Source organism: Doryrhamphus excisus, chromosome 5 (genome assembly GCF_030265055.1).
Source record: "Doryrhamphus excisus isolate RoL2022-K1 chromosome 5, RoL_Dexc_1.0, whole genome shotgun sequence".
NCBI classification, from domain to species: Eukaryota; Metazoa; Chordata; class Actinopteri; order Syngnathiformes; family Syngnathidae; genus Doryrhamphus; species Doryrhamphus excisus.
The window spans coordinates 2,027,418-2,042,134 of NC_080470.1; the positions used below are offsets into that span (position 1 = coordinate 2,027,418).

The 14,717-nt window shown below is 33.6% G+C and overlaps 2 protein-coding genes across 46 annotated transcripts in view; one reads left to right on the plus strand and one right to left on the minus strand.

The window, feature by feature from the left end:
- LOC131129259 (uncharacterized) overlaps positions 1-14,717 on the minus strand; it is a 90,509-nt gene that overhangs the window by 38,326 nt on the left and 37,466 nt on the right. For 43 of the 44 annotated variants that reach the window (XR_009129798.1, XM_058072592.1, XM_058072590.1 and 40 more), the window contains one exon: positions 8,999-9,100. The gene's annotated coding sequence lies outside the window, so the exon portion shown is untranslated. Of the gene's footprint in view, positions 1-8,246; positions 8,689-8,998; positions 9,101-14,717 lie in introns of those variants that run through there. The other variant, XM_058072591.1, reaches the window with a different exon arrangement.
- LOC131129258 (cAMP-specific 3',5'-cyclic phosphodiesterase 4D-like) overlaps positions 1-14,717 on the plus strand; it is a 116,128-nt gene that overhangs the window by 31,972 nt on the left and 69,439 nt on the right. Inside the window, exon 4 of one of the 2 annotated variants that reach the window (XM_058072584.1) lies at positions 13,434-13,589. The exons of the other annotated variant lie outside the window; for it this stretch is intronic. Coding sequence (XP_057928567.1) covers positions 13,434-13,589 — 156 coding nt within the window. The remainder of the gene's footprint in view (positions 1-13,433; positions 13,590-14,717) is intronic. 2 annotated transcript variants of the gene reach the window in all.

Below are 14,717 nucleotides of genomic sequence, written 5' to 3' on the forward strand. Positions count from 1 at the left end.
ATCACAGTCATTCAGTAGGATCCTACCAGGTTGGTATGCTGCTTAGAAAGCCTTTATTATTATGATGCTTGCATTCAGGATTTGCTGGCATTTAATGGTAATGGTAATGGTAATGGTAATGGTTTAATTTCATTTGAACATGCATCAGATTCCAATTGAATGCATCCCATAATCAGTTCCCAGTTCCACATGTCCAAAAGGAGTAGGAAGAAGCAAAGCTTATTAAATCCTACCCCTCCATCTGGTACTTTTACAATCCGTAACTGTTACATTTGTTCACTTCCTGTCTTTCTAATATATATATTGTTAATGTTTAATTTTTTTTAAATATTTAAATATTTTTTTATAAAAATTTTTTAAATTAAAAAAATGTTTTTTATAATTTTTTAAATTTTTTTAAAAACTTTATTTTTTTTAAATCTTTTAAATTTTTTAAATTTGTTTTTAGCCTTTTTGTATCTTTATAAATGGGCATTAGAAGAAAACACCTGATTTTGACCAAAAATTAGAGAGAATTTCTTTCTGCAAAGTATCAAATTTAGACTCTCTCATTTGAAAAAAGTTTGTTTTTAGCCTTTTTGTATCTTTATAAATCGGCATTAGAAGAAAACACCAGATTTTGACCAAAAATTAGAGACAATTTGCTTTTTCTGCAAAGAATCAAATTTAGACTCTTCTTTCATTAGTAAAAAGTTTGTTTTTAGTCTTTTTGTATCTTTATAAATGGGCGTTAGAAGAAAACACCTGATTTTGACCAAGAATTAGAGAGAATTTGCTTTTTCTGCAAAGTATCACATTTTGACTCTCTTCTTTCAACAGAAAAAAAGTTTGTTTTTAGCCTTTTTGTATATTTATAAATCGGTGTTAGAAGAAAACACCTGATTTTGACCAAAAAGTAGAGAGAATTTTTTTCTGCAAAGAATCAAATTTAGACTCTCTCATTTGAAAAAAGTTTATTTTTATCCTTTTTGTATCTTTATAAATCGGCGTTAGAAGAAAACACCTGATTTTGACCAACAATTAGAGAGAATTTGCTTTTTCTGCAAAGTATCACATTTCGACTCTCTTCTTTCATCAGAAAAAAAGTTTGTTTTTATCCTTTTTGTATCTTTATAAATCAGCATTAGAAGAAAACATCTAATTTTGACCAAGAATTTGAGAGAATTAGCTTTTTTCTGCAAAGTATCAAATTTAGACTCTCTTCTTTCAACAGAAAAAAAGTTTGTTTTTAGCCTTTTTGTATCTTTATAAATCGGTGTTAGAAGAAAACACCTGATTTTGACCAAAAATTAGAGAGAATTTTTTTCTGCAAAGAATCAAATTTAGACTCTCTTCTTTCATCAGAAAAAGTTTGTTTTTATCCTTTTTGTATCTTTATAAATCAGCATTAGAAGAAAACACCTGATTTTGACCAAAAAATTAGAGAGAATTAGCCGGGATAGACTCCAGCTTCCTGCAGCCATACTCAGGGGAAGAAAAAAAAAAACAGATGTCAGATAATGGATGAGAAGTTTCTTACATTTGCAGAACGGTGCTTTTCCATTTCTAGCGTGAATAGCGTGATCGATGTTTTAGCTAACGAGGAACTGTTCCGTGCACATCATCAGTCAAGCTAATGTAGGAAGCGGCCATTATTTATGTGTTCTTGTTTGTTTTCCACTGCGTTTCATTTCTCACTATAGAGACTATAACGTTTGGCTGCATTGTTAGCTAGCTCATATTAACTTTTTTTTGGTGTTATAATGCACAGAAAGGGAAAAAAAAATATGTGTTATCTTTGACATAAAGATAGATTCCGGTAAAATGACAACAAAATGAGTTGATTTTAAATTGCTTACTATTGGAAAAAAAAGTCACATTATTTCATTTTTTGTTTTTTTTTTTGGTAGCTCGGTAGCTATTTTATTGGCAGCAACAAAAGGCTTGAATTAAAATGGTGTGTGTGATTGGCTGCTACCGAGTGGATGAGGCATAACAGGCGCCTTAGCTCACCTCACCTGGATGAATATACATGAATATATATTTATAGGAACTATACATAAGAATATATATAGGAACTTCATTCATTCATTCATTCATTTTCTACCGCTGGAGCCTATCCCAGCTGTCTTCATTCCAAAAACATGCTAGGTTAATTGGCGACTCAAAATTGCCCATTTCCACATTCCAAAAACATGCTAGTTTGCTAACATGCTAAACATGCTAACAGGCGACTCCAAATTATCCATAGGTATGAATGTGAGTGTGAATGGTTGTTTGTCTATATGTGCCCTGTGATTGGCTGGCCACCAGTCCAGGGTGTACCCCGCCTCTCTCACCCCGAAGACAGCTGGGATAGGCTCCAGCACCCCCACGACAGTATCACTCGGATACTGTGAACATCCAGCAGCAACACAACATTTTGGCATGACTACTATTTTGATGAAAAATATACTGAACCAGGGCTGCACAGTGGACGAGTGGTTAGCACACAAGCTTGACAGCTAGGAGACCCGAGTTTAATTCCATCAACGGCCATCTCTGTGTGGAGTTTGCATGTTCTCCCCGTGCATGTGTGGGTTTTCTCCGGGTACTCCGGTTTCCTCCCACATTCCAAAAACATGCTAGGTTAATTAGCGACTCCAAATTGTCCATAGGTATGAATGTGAGTGTGAATGGTTGTTTGTCTATATGTGCCCTGTGATTGGCTGGTCACCACTCCAGGGTGTACCCCGCCTCTCTCGTCCGAAAACAGCTGGGATAGGCTCCAGCACCCTCCGCGACCCTCATGAGGATAAGCGGTAGAAAATGAATGAATAATATTAATATGAGGCTGCACGGTGGTCAAGTGGTTAGCATGTATGTCTCGCAGCTAGGGCACCCAAGTTCAATTCCACCGATTGCATGTTCCTCCCGTGCATGCGTGGGTTTTTTTTTTCGGGTACTCCGGTTTCCTCCCACATTCCAAAAACATGCTAGGTTAATTAGCAACTCCAAATTGTCCATAGGTATGAATGTGAGTGTGAATGGTTGTTTGTCTATATGTGCCCTGTGATTGGCTGGCTGGCCACCAGTCCGGGGTGTGCCCCGCCTCCCCAGCACACTTCACGACCCTCATGAGGAAAAGCGGTAGAAAATGAGTGATCATAGAATGAATGGGTGTCGGTGCAAACCAAAAACCGAAGTGCCCTTTAGCCTTTTAAAAGCTATTAAATTAACTGATATTGTCTCGACCACATTAGGGTCATTGCAAGGTCGGCATTAAAAATGTCAATTCCACTTGGTACATTCCCAGAGGGGGGGGTGCACCAGTGTTGACTTTGATAGCTTTTCTTGCTACGTCCACATAGCCGAGAGGTGGTAGATCTATTCCGTGACGGTGAAGTGCTCAATCACCATGCAACTGCCGCGCTGTCGACAGATGGATCAGAATCTCGATTGGCCGCGGCGATTGCTTTCGTCTCGGTAATAAGCGGAGGATGAGTGAACAAATACCAAAGACCTGCACGGATGAGCTCGCCCAGATTTAGGATTGAGGACTCCCGTTTCCTTCGGGATCACTGTGACCAGGACACGACGCTAAAGTCATCAGTGGGGTCATTTTTTTTCCATGAATGTTTTCAGCTACTGGCTGAGTTTTTTTTTTTTCCACCATTTGTGGGAATTGTGTATCTGAAGGATCCCTTCAGGTTGTTTTCAACATCAGGCCAATGGTTTAATCCAGGCCCAAAGGAAGATACCAAGTAGATTTTAGGGAGAAAAATTGGATTGGGATACTGAAACTACTTCAAAGTCATTGAAGTAGTTCACTACTTCACGTTTGTATTGAGTTGTGGACTCCTATAGAGCAGCTACACGCAATAACCAGAACAGAAAGCTTTCTAGATTTTCCAGAATCTGCACCTATTCCAGCTGTATTTCTTTAGATTTCGTGCTTTCCGCAAAATGTTTTTATTTATTTATAAAATTTATTCCACCCACGCCCCCGGATAATACAGGGTTCAATTCCACCCTCGGCCATCTCTGTGTGGAGTTTGCATGTTCTCCCCGTGCATGCGTGGGTTTTCTCCGGGTACTCCGGTTTCCTCCCACATTCCAAAAACATGCTAGGTTAATTAGCGACTCCAAATTGTCCATAGGTATGAATGTGAGTGTGAATGGTTGTTTGTCTATATGTGCCCTGTGATTGGCTGGCCACCAGTCCAGGGTGTACCCCACCTCTCTCACCTGAAGTCAGCTGGGATAGGCTCCAGCATACCCCCACAATCCTAGTGAGGATAAGCGGCATAGAAACTTCCAAGAAGAAAGTTGAAATAGTTAACAGAACTGGAAAATCAGCTGTAATTTTGCAAGAATAAAGTCAAAATATTGAGAAAAAAAAATTGTTAATTTGACAAGAATAAAGTCGTAAAAAAATAACGTCATTTTTGAAGCAATGACTGGAAATATTAAATAATATTCTTCAAAGTTGTAAAATTTTGAATTTGATTGATAATTTTTAGAAAATTTGGTTTCATAATAATTGCATAAAACATAAAAATATTGAGAAAAAAATCGGCAATTTGACGAGAATAAACTTGTAATATTATGAAAAAAAATGTCATTTTAGAAGCAATGACTGGAAATATTAAATAATATTTTTCAAAGTTGTAAAATTATAAAATAGATTTGTAATTTTTTGAAAATTAGGTTGGGGAAAAAGTTCTAATATTATGTGAATAAAATCATAATATTACTAAAAGAAATTTTTGAAGAAAGTTGAAATATTTGGAAAATTAAAAAAAATATTTTTTTTTAATTTAGGAAGAAAAACTATGTATTAAGCATTGAAAAACTAGGAAAAAGTCCCAAAAAGATGACATAATAATTGTCCATAGGTATGAATGTGAGTGTGAATGGTTGTTTGTCTATATGTGCCCTGTGATTGGCTGGCTGGCCACCAGTCCAGGGTGTACCCCGCCTCTCTCGCCTGAAGACAGCTGGGATAGGCTCCAGCATACCCCCACAATCCTAGTGAGGATAAGCGGCATAGAAACTTCCAAGAAGAAAGTTGAAATAGTTAACAGAACTGGAAAATCAGCTGTAATTTTGCAAGAATAAAGTCAAAATATTGAGATAAAAAATTGGCAATTTGACAAGAATAAACTTGGAATATTATGAAAAAAATGTCATTTTAGAAGCAATGACTGGAAATATTAAAGAATATTTTTCAAAGTTGTAAAATTATGAAATAGATTTGTAATTTTCTGAAAATTAGGTTGGGGAAAAAGTTCTAATATTATGTGAATAAAATCATAATATTACTAAAAGAAAATTTTGAAGAAAGTTGAAATATTTGGAAAATTTAAAAAAAATGTTTTTTTTAAATTTTTTAAAAAAATGTTTTTTTTAAATTTTGGAAGAAAAACTATGTATTAAGCATTGAAAAACTAGGAAAAAGTCCCAAAAAGTACCCCCCCTCGTGAGGAAAACGCGGTAGAAAATGAATGAATGTATTATATATGTACTTTATTCTGTATTATTATTATTATTATTATTATCGCTATGTTCTTTAATGTTCCAATACTGGCCCTCATCGTGTCCTGCGGTAAAACCTGACTCTATTACACGTAATGAATCTCTTGATGTTATGAGTAGTACACACTTGTATACACAGGAGATCCTTCAGCTTTCATTGTTGACACTTTTGTGTGATTGATATTGATCCGCACGCACTCCGGCTCTACGAGACTGCTTTCTAGTTAGTTCTATTGCAGCCGGAACGACAATGATAAATGGTTTTATGAAAGCGCAACACGAGAGAGAAGCAGACCATTACGGTTAAACATCACATCCTAAGTAAATCCAAACAAACACGTTTATCAAGCAGCCAGCCAGCAATCGCCGTTTCCTAGAAACACCTCAACTGTTTTTGCTACGGGTGAACCATCTGCATTGGGAATGAGGAAACATGATGGCTTTTTATGACAGACTAAAGGACTAAAAAGCAGCATGCAAAAATGGACACTAATTATTGTTAAAGGTGTTCTGTGGTTTAGGTTAAAATAGTATCAAAGTTTGACTGGAGCCTATCCCAGCTGTCTTTGGGCGAGAGAGGCGGGGTACACCCTGGACTGGTGGCCAGCCAATCACAGGGCACATATAGACAAACAACCATTCACACTCACATTCATACCTATGGACAATTATTATGTCATCTTTTTGGGACTTTTTTCCCAGTTTTTCAATGCTTAATACATAGTTTTTCTTCCTAAATTATTTATTTTCGAAATATTTCAATTTTATTAAAATTTTTCTTTTGCAAATATTACGATTTTATTTACATAATATCACTTTTTCCCCAACTAAATTTTCAAAAAATTATCAATCAAATTCAAAATTTTACAACTTTGAAGAATATTCTTTAATATTTCCAGTCATTGCTTCTAAAATGACATTATTTTTTTCATAATATTACGACTTTATTCTTGTCAAATTGCCAATTTTTTCTCAATATTTTGACTTTATTCTTGCAAAATTACAGCTGATTTTCCAGTTCTGTTAACTATTTCAACTTTCTTCTTGGAAGTTTCTATGCCGCTTATCCTCACTAGGATTGTGGGGGTATGCTGGAGCCTATCCCAGCTGACTTCAGGTGAAAGGCGGGGTACACCCTGGACTGGTGGCCAGCCAATCACAGGGCACATATAGACAAACAACCATTCACACTCACATTCATACCTATGGACAATTATTATGTCATCTTTTTGGGACTTTTTTCCCAGTTTTTCAATGCTTAATACATAGTTTTTCTTCCTAAATTATTTTTTTTGAAATATTTCAACTTTATTTTCAATATTATGAAAACTATATTAATTATTATAATATTATGAAACCAAATTTTCAAAAAAATATCAATCAAATTCAAAATTTTACAACTTTGCAGAATATTATTTAATATTTTCAGTCATTGCTTCTAAAATGACATTATTTTTTTTCATAATATTATGACTTTATTCTCGTCAAATTGCCAATTTTTTTCTCAATATTTTGACTTTATTCTTGCAAAATTACAGCTGATTTTCCAGTTCTGTTAACTATTTCAACTTTCTTCTTGGAAGTTTCTATGCCGCTTATCCTCACTAGGATTGTGGGTGTATGCTGGAACCTATCCCAGCTGACTTCAGGCGAGAGAGGTGGGGTACACCCTGGACTGGTGGCCAGCCAATCACATAATGAGGATGTTTTACTTCCAGTATTCCAGTAAAATATGAATAAACAACAAAAAGAAATATGATTCATAAACGTTGGATAAACGGATGATGAAGAAAGAAGAATGAGAACGTTGCCATTGTTCCACCTACACAGCAACATGCTAACGTTTCCTACAGCCGACCCACACTGGAAAATGGAAAAGCCTGGCCTTGACTTTATGTTTCACTTTCACTATTGGCTGATGTGTTCAAATCCACCATTGGCTGCTTTCTTTAAATCTATTTATAGATGTTATCATACTCACATGCTCGATTATTCATGTCTTACTTGTGTATTTATACAAGTAAGTTCTTATATGGGCGGCACGGCGGGCGAGTGGTTAACATGCAAATCTCACAGCTAGGAGACCAGGGTTCAATTCCACCCTCGGCCATCTCTGTGTGGAGTTTGCATGTTCTCCCCGTGCATGTGTGGGTTTTCTCCGGGTACTCCGGTTTCCTCCCACATTCCAAAAACATGCTAGGTTAATTAGCGACTCCAAATTGTCCATAGGTATGAATGTGAGTGTGAATGGTTGTTTGTCTATATGTGCCCTGTGATTGGCTGGCCACCAGTCCAGGGTGTACCCCGCCTCTCTCGCCCGAAGACAGCTGGGATAGGCTCCAGCACCCCCGCGACCCTTGTGAGGAAAAAGCGGTAGAAAATGAATGAATTTAAAAATTTAAAAATTTAAAAAACCCATGCATGCACGGCTTTCATAATATAGTTTACTTTTTTTAAAAAAAATCTATATTTAAATTGAAAAATTTAAAAATTGAAAAATTTAAAAATTTAAAAATTTTAAAATTTAAAAATTTAAAAACATTTACATTTAAAAAATTATAAATTTCATTTTTTTAATTTTTTTTTAAATTTAAAATTAAATTTTTAAATTTTTAAATTTTTAAATTTTTAAATTTTTAAATTTTTAAATTTTTAAATTTTTAAATTTTTAAATTTTTCAATTTAAATATAGATTAAAAAAAAGTAAACTATATTATGAAAGCCGTGCATGCATGGGTTTTCTCCGAGTATAAAAACATGCTAGGTTAATTGGCGACTCCAAATTGTCCATAGGTATGAATGTGAGTGTGAATGGTTGTTTGTCTATATGTGCCCTGTGATTGGCTGGCCACCAGTCCAGGGTGTACCCCGCCTCTCTCGGCCGAAGACAGCTGGGATAGGCTCCAGCACCCCCACGACAGTACCACTCTGATACTGTGAACATCCAGCACAACATTTTGGCATGACTACTATTTTGATGAAAAATATACTGAACCAGGGCTGCACAGAGGACGGGTGGTTAGCACACAGGCTTCACAGCTAGGAGACATGAGTTCAATTCCATCCTCGGCCATCTCTGTGGCACCTATTCATTGTTGCGGTTGTTGTTTAATGGAATAAAGCTTCCATGATGAGTGAATGTGATTTACTGTACCATGGAACCATCTGCTGATGATGATGATGATGATAGCCCTGTAAGTGAAGACTGCCACATTGGTGGATTGGATCATTCACACAGGAAGCCATTGTCATAAACGTAATTTAGTTTCCTCGTTAAACACGACAAGCGAGGACGATTGACGTGATCCATTAGCATAGTCGAGGGAAATCTTAGCATCAATTAGTCTGACCAAAGGTTACATTTGTCACTTTTTGCATAGGTCAGTGCAAAAGTCATAAATGTCACCCCCTTCCTGACATTGTAACGATGATAATATTATGCAGTTTTTGTAGTCGTTATTTCCCGATTCTGTGACACGCACGGGTTTCACAGCCAACTTACCTCGGGGGCTTGCCGGAGTCAGACTCGCAATCAATGGCGACGAGGCTGTCAGCTGATGATGACACTGCAGGAGGCGATTACTCTCCATAACGAGCTGACTCGCTGTGTCAGAAAAGAATAATAATCATCATCACAACTCCAAACACAAACACGTATATAACACACACACACACACAATAACATGACAACAACAACGACTGTATGCTAACAAAACATGGACTTGTAGCAACTTGCAACTGGAGCCGACATCACTCCCGTACTCCCAGCATGCTTTGCGGTGCTTGCCAATTTAATATATATACATTTATAAATGTATTATAAATTTATAATATATACGTAAATTTATAATACATTTATCCATTTCTATAAATAAAATTATACATATTTATATATATGGATAAATGTTTTATAATATAATATAAAATTATAATATAATGATATATACATTAAAAAAATGTAACAATTTTTAAATTTAAATTTTTTAAAATTTTTAAATTTAAAATTTTTTCAATTAATATATTATTATATTATAATTGTATATTATAAATTTATAATACATTTATAAATTTATATATATTAAATTTTTAAATGTATAATAATAATAATAATAAATATAAAATAAAATAATATAATATAATAAATATAATAAATATGATGATGTGATCCAAATTGTTCTTTCCATGATCCAAATTGTTCTTTACATGATCCGAATTGTTCTTTACGTGATCCGAATTGTTCTTTACGTGATCCAAATTGTTCTTTACATGATCCAAATTGTTCTTTCCGTGATCCAAATTGTTCTTTCCGTGATCCAAATTGTTCTTTCCGTGATCCAAATTGTTCTTTACACAATCCGAATTTTTCTTTACACGATCCGTATTGTTCTTTCCATGATCCGAATTGTTCTTTACATGATCCAAATTGTTCTTTCTGCGATCCGAATTGTTCTTTCCACGATCCAAATTGTTCTTTACATGATCCGAATTGTTCTTTACGTGATCCGAATTGTTCTTTACGTGATCCGAATTGTTCTTTACGTGATCCAAATTGTTCTTTCTGCGATCCGAATTGTTCTTTACACGATCCGAATTGTTCTTTACGTGATCCAAATTGTTCTTTCCGCGATCCGAATTGTTCTTTACACAATCCGAATTTTTCTTTACACGATCCGTATTGTTCTCTACATGATCCGTATTGTTCTTTCCATGATCCAAATTGTTCTTTCCACGATCCGAATTGTTCTTTTTATGATCCGAATTGTTCTTTTTATGATCCGATTTGTTCTTTACATGATCCAAATTGTTCTTTACATGATCCGAATTGTTCTTTCCGCGATCCGAATTTTTCTTTACACGATCCGTATTGTTCTCTACATGATCCGAATTGTTCTTTTTATGATCCGATTTGTTCTTCACATGATCCGAATTGTTCTTTACATGATCCAAATTGTTCTTTCCTGATCCAAATTGTTCTTTCCATGATCCAAATTGTTCTTTACATGATCCAAATTGTTCTTTACGTGATCCAAATTGTTCTTTCCATGATCTATATGTTAGATTCCTTACATTGCCCATTACATTAGTGTGGACCCTGACCAGAAAAAGCATTAGAATAAAAACCAGTTTCTCACAGGACTGTAACGTATTTGTCAAATTTGCATAACTGATGTTGTGCCTTAAGGTAGCCTGGGGTCCTCCAGCATCATCATCCTCTTATACAGCATAGTGATGATAATGAGTAGGCAAGTTAGTGTAGGTCATACCAAATATACAAAATAAAGGTTTGAGTCCACGTTTGGCTTCAGGTGTGTATCATGTGGATGTTTCCAGTTGAAGGCCTTTCAGGTGTTTGAACACAGATTTTGTGTGTGTTTGTGTGTTTGTGTGTGTTGGATGAGGAATTGCGTGTCTTTGTGTCACCTTTTGTGCGTCTGATCCGGTGGTGGGAGGAAGAACGGTATGTGAGTCACTCTAATAAATGGTTCCAATCCCAGCGTTAGTCACACAAAAGGGATTCAGTGTTTGTCTTATCTCGCTCAAAAATCATTTTATGCATTCTAATTATTTTCTACGTACCCTCCAGGTAACCCCTTTGTTAGATGCAAATGGTATCATCTTAGAATGTGACAAGGACTACAGACTACAAACCTGAAAGTTGGCACATTTTTTATAATAAAAAAAAAAAAATCCCCAGAATTTCACCCTAAATTAGTAGTAATATATAGTAGAAATATATGATATCTATAGGCTGCATGGTGGTCGAGTGGTTAGCGCGGTTATAAAAGCAATCTTCACTGGCTAAATGTACTGCAAAAAAGGCCAGTAAGGATAATTCATAATGCCGCCTACAGAGAACATACTAACTCCTTATTTCTAAAATGACAAATACTTCAACTGATATAGTTGATATAGTTCATCTTCATTTAAATTAAATTAAATTAAATTTAATTTAATTTAATTTAATTTAATTTAATTTAATTTAATTTAATTTAATTTAATTTAATTTAATTTAATTTAATTTAATTTAATTTAATTTAATTTAATTTAATCCGACATCCTTAAATAGTATTAAGCAAACAGTCAAAATTTTACTAGAATAAAGTTGTAATATTATGAGGAAAAGTCACTTTTAGTGAAATATTAAAGAATCAATAATATTAATATTAATAATATTAGTAATATATTTTAGCAATATTATGAGAAAAAAGCAACTAACCTAACCAACAACAAATAAAGTTGTATTTTTTGGAAAATTAGGCAGAGGAAAAATAATCATAATATTATACAAAAAAGTCAACATTTTACTAGAATAAAGTCGTAATATTATGAGGAAAAAAAGTCACTTTTAGTGAAATATTAAAGAAGAAATAATATTAATATGAATAACATTAGTAATATATTTTAGCAATATTATGAGAAAAAAGCAACTAACCTAACCAACAACAAATAAAGTTGTCATTTTTGGAAAATTAGGCAGAGGAAAAAAAATCATAATATTATAGCAAAAAAGTCAACATTGTACTAGAATAAAGTCATAATTTTATGAGGAAAATTTCACTTTTTGTGAAATATTAAAGAAGAAATAATATTATTATTAATAGCATTAGTAATATATTTTAGCAATATTATGAGACAAAAGCAACTAACCTAACCAACAACAAATTAAGTTGTATTTTTTGGAAAATTAGGCAGAGGAAAAATAATCATAATATTATAGCAAAAAAAAGTCAAACAAATTAAATTAAATTAAATTAAATTAAATTAAATTAAATTAAATTAAATTAAATTAAATTAAATTAAATTAAATTAAATTAAATTAAATTAAATTAAACATTAATTTCATCCGACATCCTTAAATAATATTATGCAAAAACTCAAGATTTTACTAGAATAAAGTCGTAATATTATGAGGAAAAGTCACTTTTAGTGAAATATAAAAGAATCAATAATATTATTATATATATATCAATATATATATTATATCATTTATAATTAAATTAAATTAAATTTTACATTAATTTCATCCGACATCCTTAAATAATATTATGCAAAAAGTCAAAATTTTACTAGAATAAAGTCGTAATATTATGAGGAAGGAAGTCACTTTTAGTGAAATATAAAATAATAAATAATATTAATATTATATATATTAATATATATATTATATCATTCATAATTAAATTAAATTAAATAAAATTAAGAAAGCAGGAAGTGAACAAATGTAACAGTTACTGATTGTAAAAGTACCAGATGGAGGGGTAGGATTTAATAAGCTTTGCTTCTTCCTACTCCTTTTGGACATGTGGAACTGGGAACTGATTATGTGATGCGTTCAATTGTAATCTGATGCATGTTCAAATGAAATAAAATTTACCATTTGAGTTGTTTGACTACGTTAGCTGCATCGGGATGTTAGCGTCTAATTTTTCCCAGCACCCCTGAACCCGTCTGGGAATCAGCTTTCCCTCGAGAGGGCGGTTAAAAGTTGAGATGACATTGTCAGGCTTCTCATTATCTTTTATCTGTGGCGGGCTGTTTTTAGAACCGGGGGGGGGGGGGGCCCACTTACCGCCACAGTGAAAATCTGTATCTTGACACTCAACAGCTATTTGGTATTTGTGTGTAATCGCTACTTCCTGTCTGGTGTTGCTGGTGTGGTTGAAGAAGGAACCGGACTGGTGTTGCTGGTTTACTTGCGCAGGAAGTGGTTTGCCGGGGTGTTCGATGACGTTTGTAATTCAGGCTTGGCCATATTTAGGCAGGGCTTAGCGCTTTGTAAACAGCAACTCTCAGCAGCAGGGAGGGCTTCCTGTGTTGTCCCTTCAGAGTATACAGAAATGCAGCTTTGTTCGACAGCTCAAATCGCTCTTACGCTAACCGGGTTTGAAAATGGACGGCTCGACGTCAAGACGCTGCGTTTAACGTTTTTTTTTTAGCCTTGACAGCAACATGAGCGAGGGCCTAAGATTAGTCGGCTCGCCTTGCGGATCCCCGAGGATGTCACCGTGCGGATCTCCTCTGCTCTTCCGAAAATTCCTGGTGAACCGCGGCATCGCCAAGCAAAGACGATTTACGTTGGCACAGACAACCAGGTACTGCCATTAAAACTTTTAGTCTAGTCTAGTCTAGTCTAGTCTAGTCTAGTCTAGTCTAGTCTAGACTTGCTTTTCATTGCTTTGTGGTTAAAACAAAGTGTTGTCTAAAAGGGAATTGTGTATTTTTTTTTCTTCTTTTACTAGCGGAATTTTAGAAAAGTTCACTACGTTACATTCTGTGTGTATGCTAGCGAGCCCCGTCTCCACCCACCAAGACTGTAAGACTGTAAAAAAAAAAAAAAAAAAGGTGCTGGAGCCTATCCCAGCTGTCTTCAAGCAGAGATAATTATATGGAAGTAATATCATGTAAATACATTTCACACGTTAGATTTCAAACAACCATTCACACTCACATTCATACCTATGGACAATTATTATGTCATCTTTTGGGGGACTTTTTCCTAGTTTTTCAATGCTTAATACATAGTTTTTCTTCCTAAATTAAAAAAAAATTAAAAAAAATAATTAATTAAATTAAATAATAAAAAAAATAATCATTTTTAAAAATGTTTTTTTTTAATTTTCCAAATATTTCAACTTTTTTCAAAATGTTCTTTTAGTAATATTATGATTTTATTCACATAATATTAGAACTTTTTTCCCCAACCTCATTTTCAAAAAATTACTAATCTATTTCATAATTTTACAACTTTGAAGAATAATCTTTAATATTTCCAGTCATTGCTTCTAAAATTACATTATTTTTTTTCATAATATTACAAGTTTATTATTATAAAAATGTTTTTTTTTAATTTTCCAAATAATTCAACTTTCTTAAAAAAATCTAAACCTAATTTTCAAAATCATAATATTACCAAAAGAAAATTTTGAAGAAAGTTGAAATATTTGGAAAAAAAACAATTTAAAAAAATGTTTTTTTTTCATTTTCCAAATATTTCAACTTTCTTCAAAAATTCTTTTAGTAATATTATGATTTTATTCACATAATATTAGAACTTTTTCCCCAACCTCATTTTCAAAAAATTACACATCTATTTTATAATTTTACAACTTTGAACAATATTATTTAATATTTCCAGTCATTGCATCTAAAATGACATTATTTTTTTCATAATATTACAAGTTTATTCTTGTCAAATTGCCAAATTTTTTTTTCAATATTTT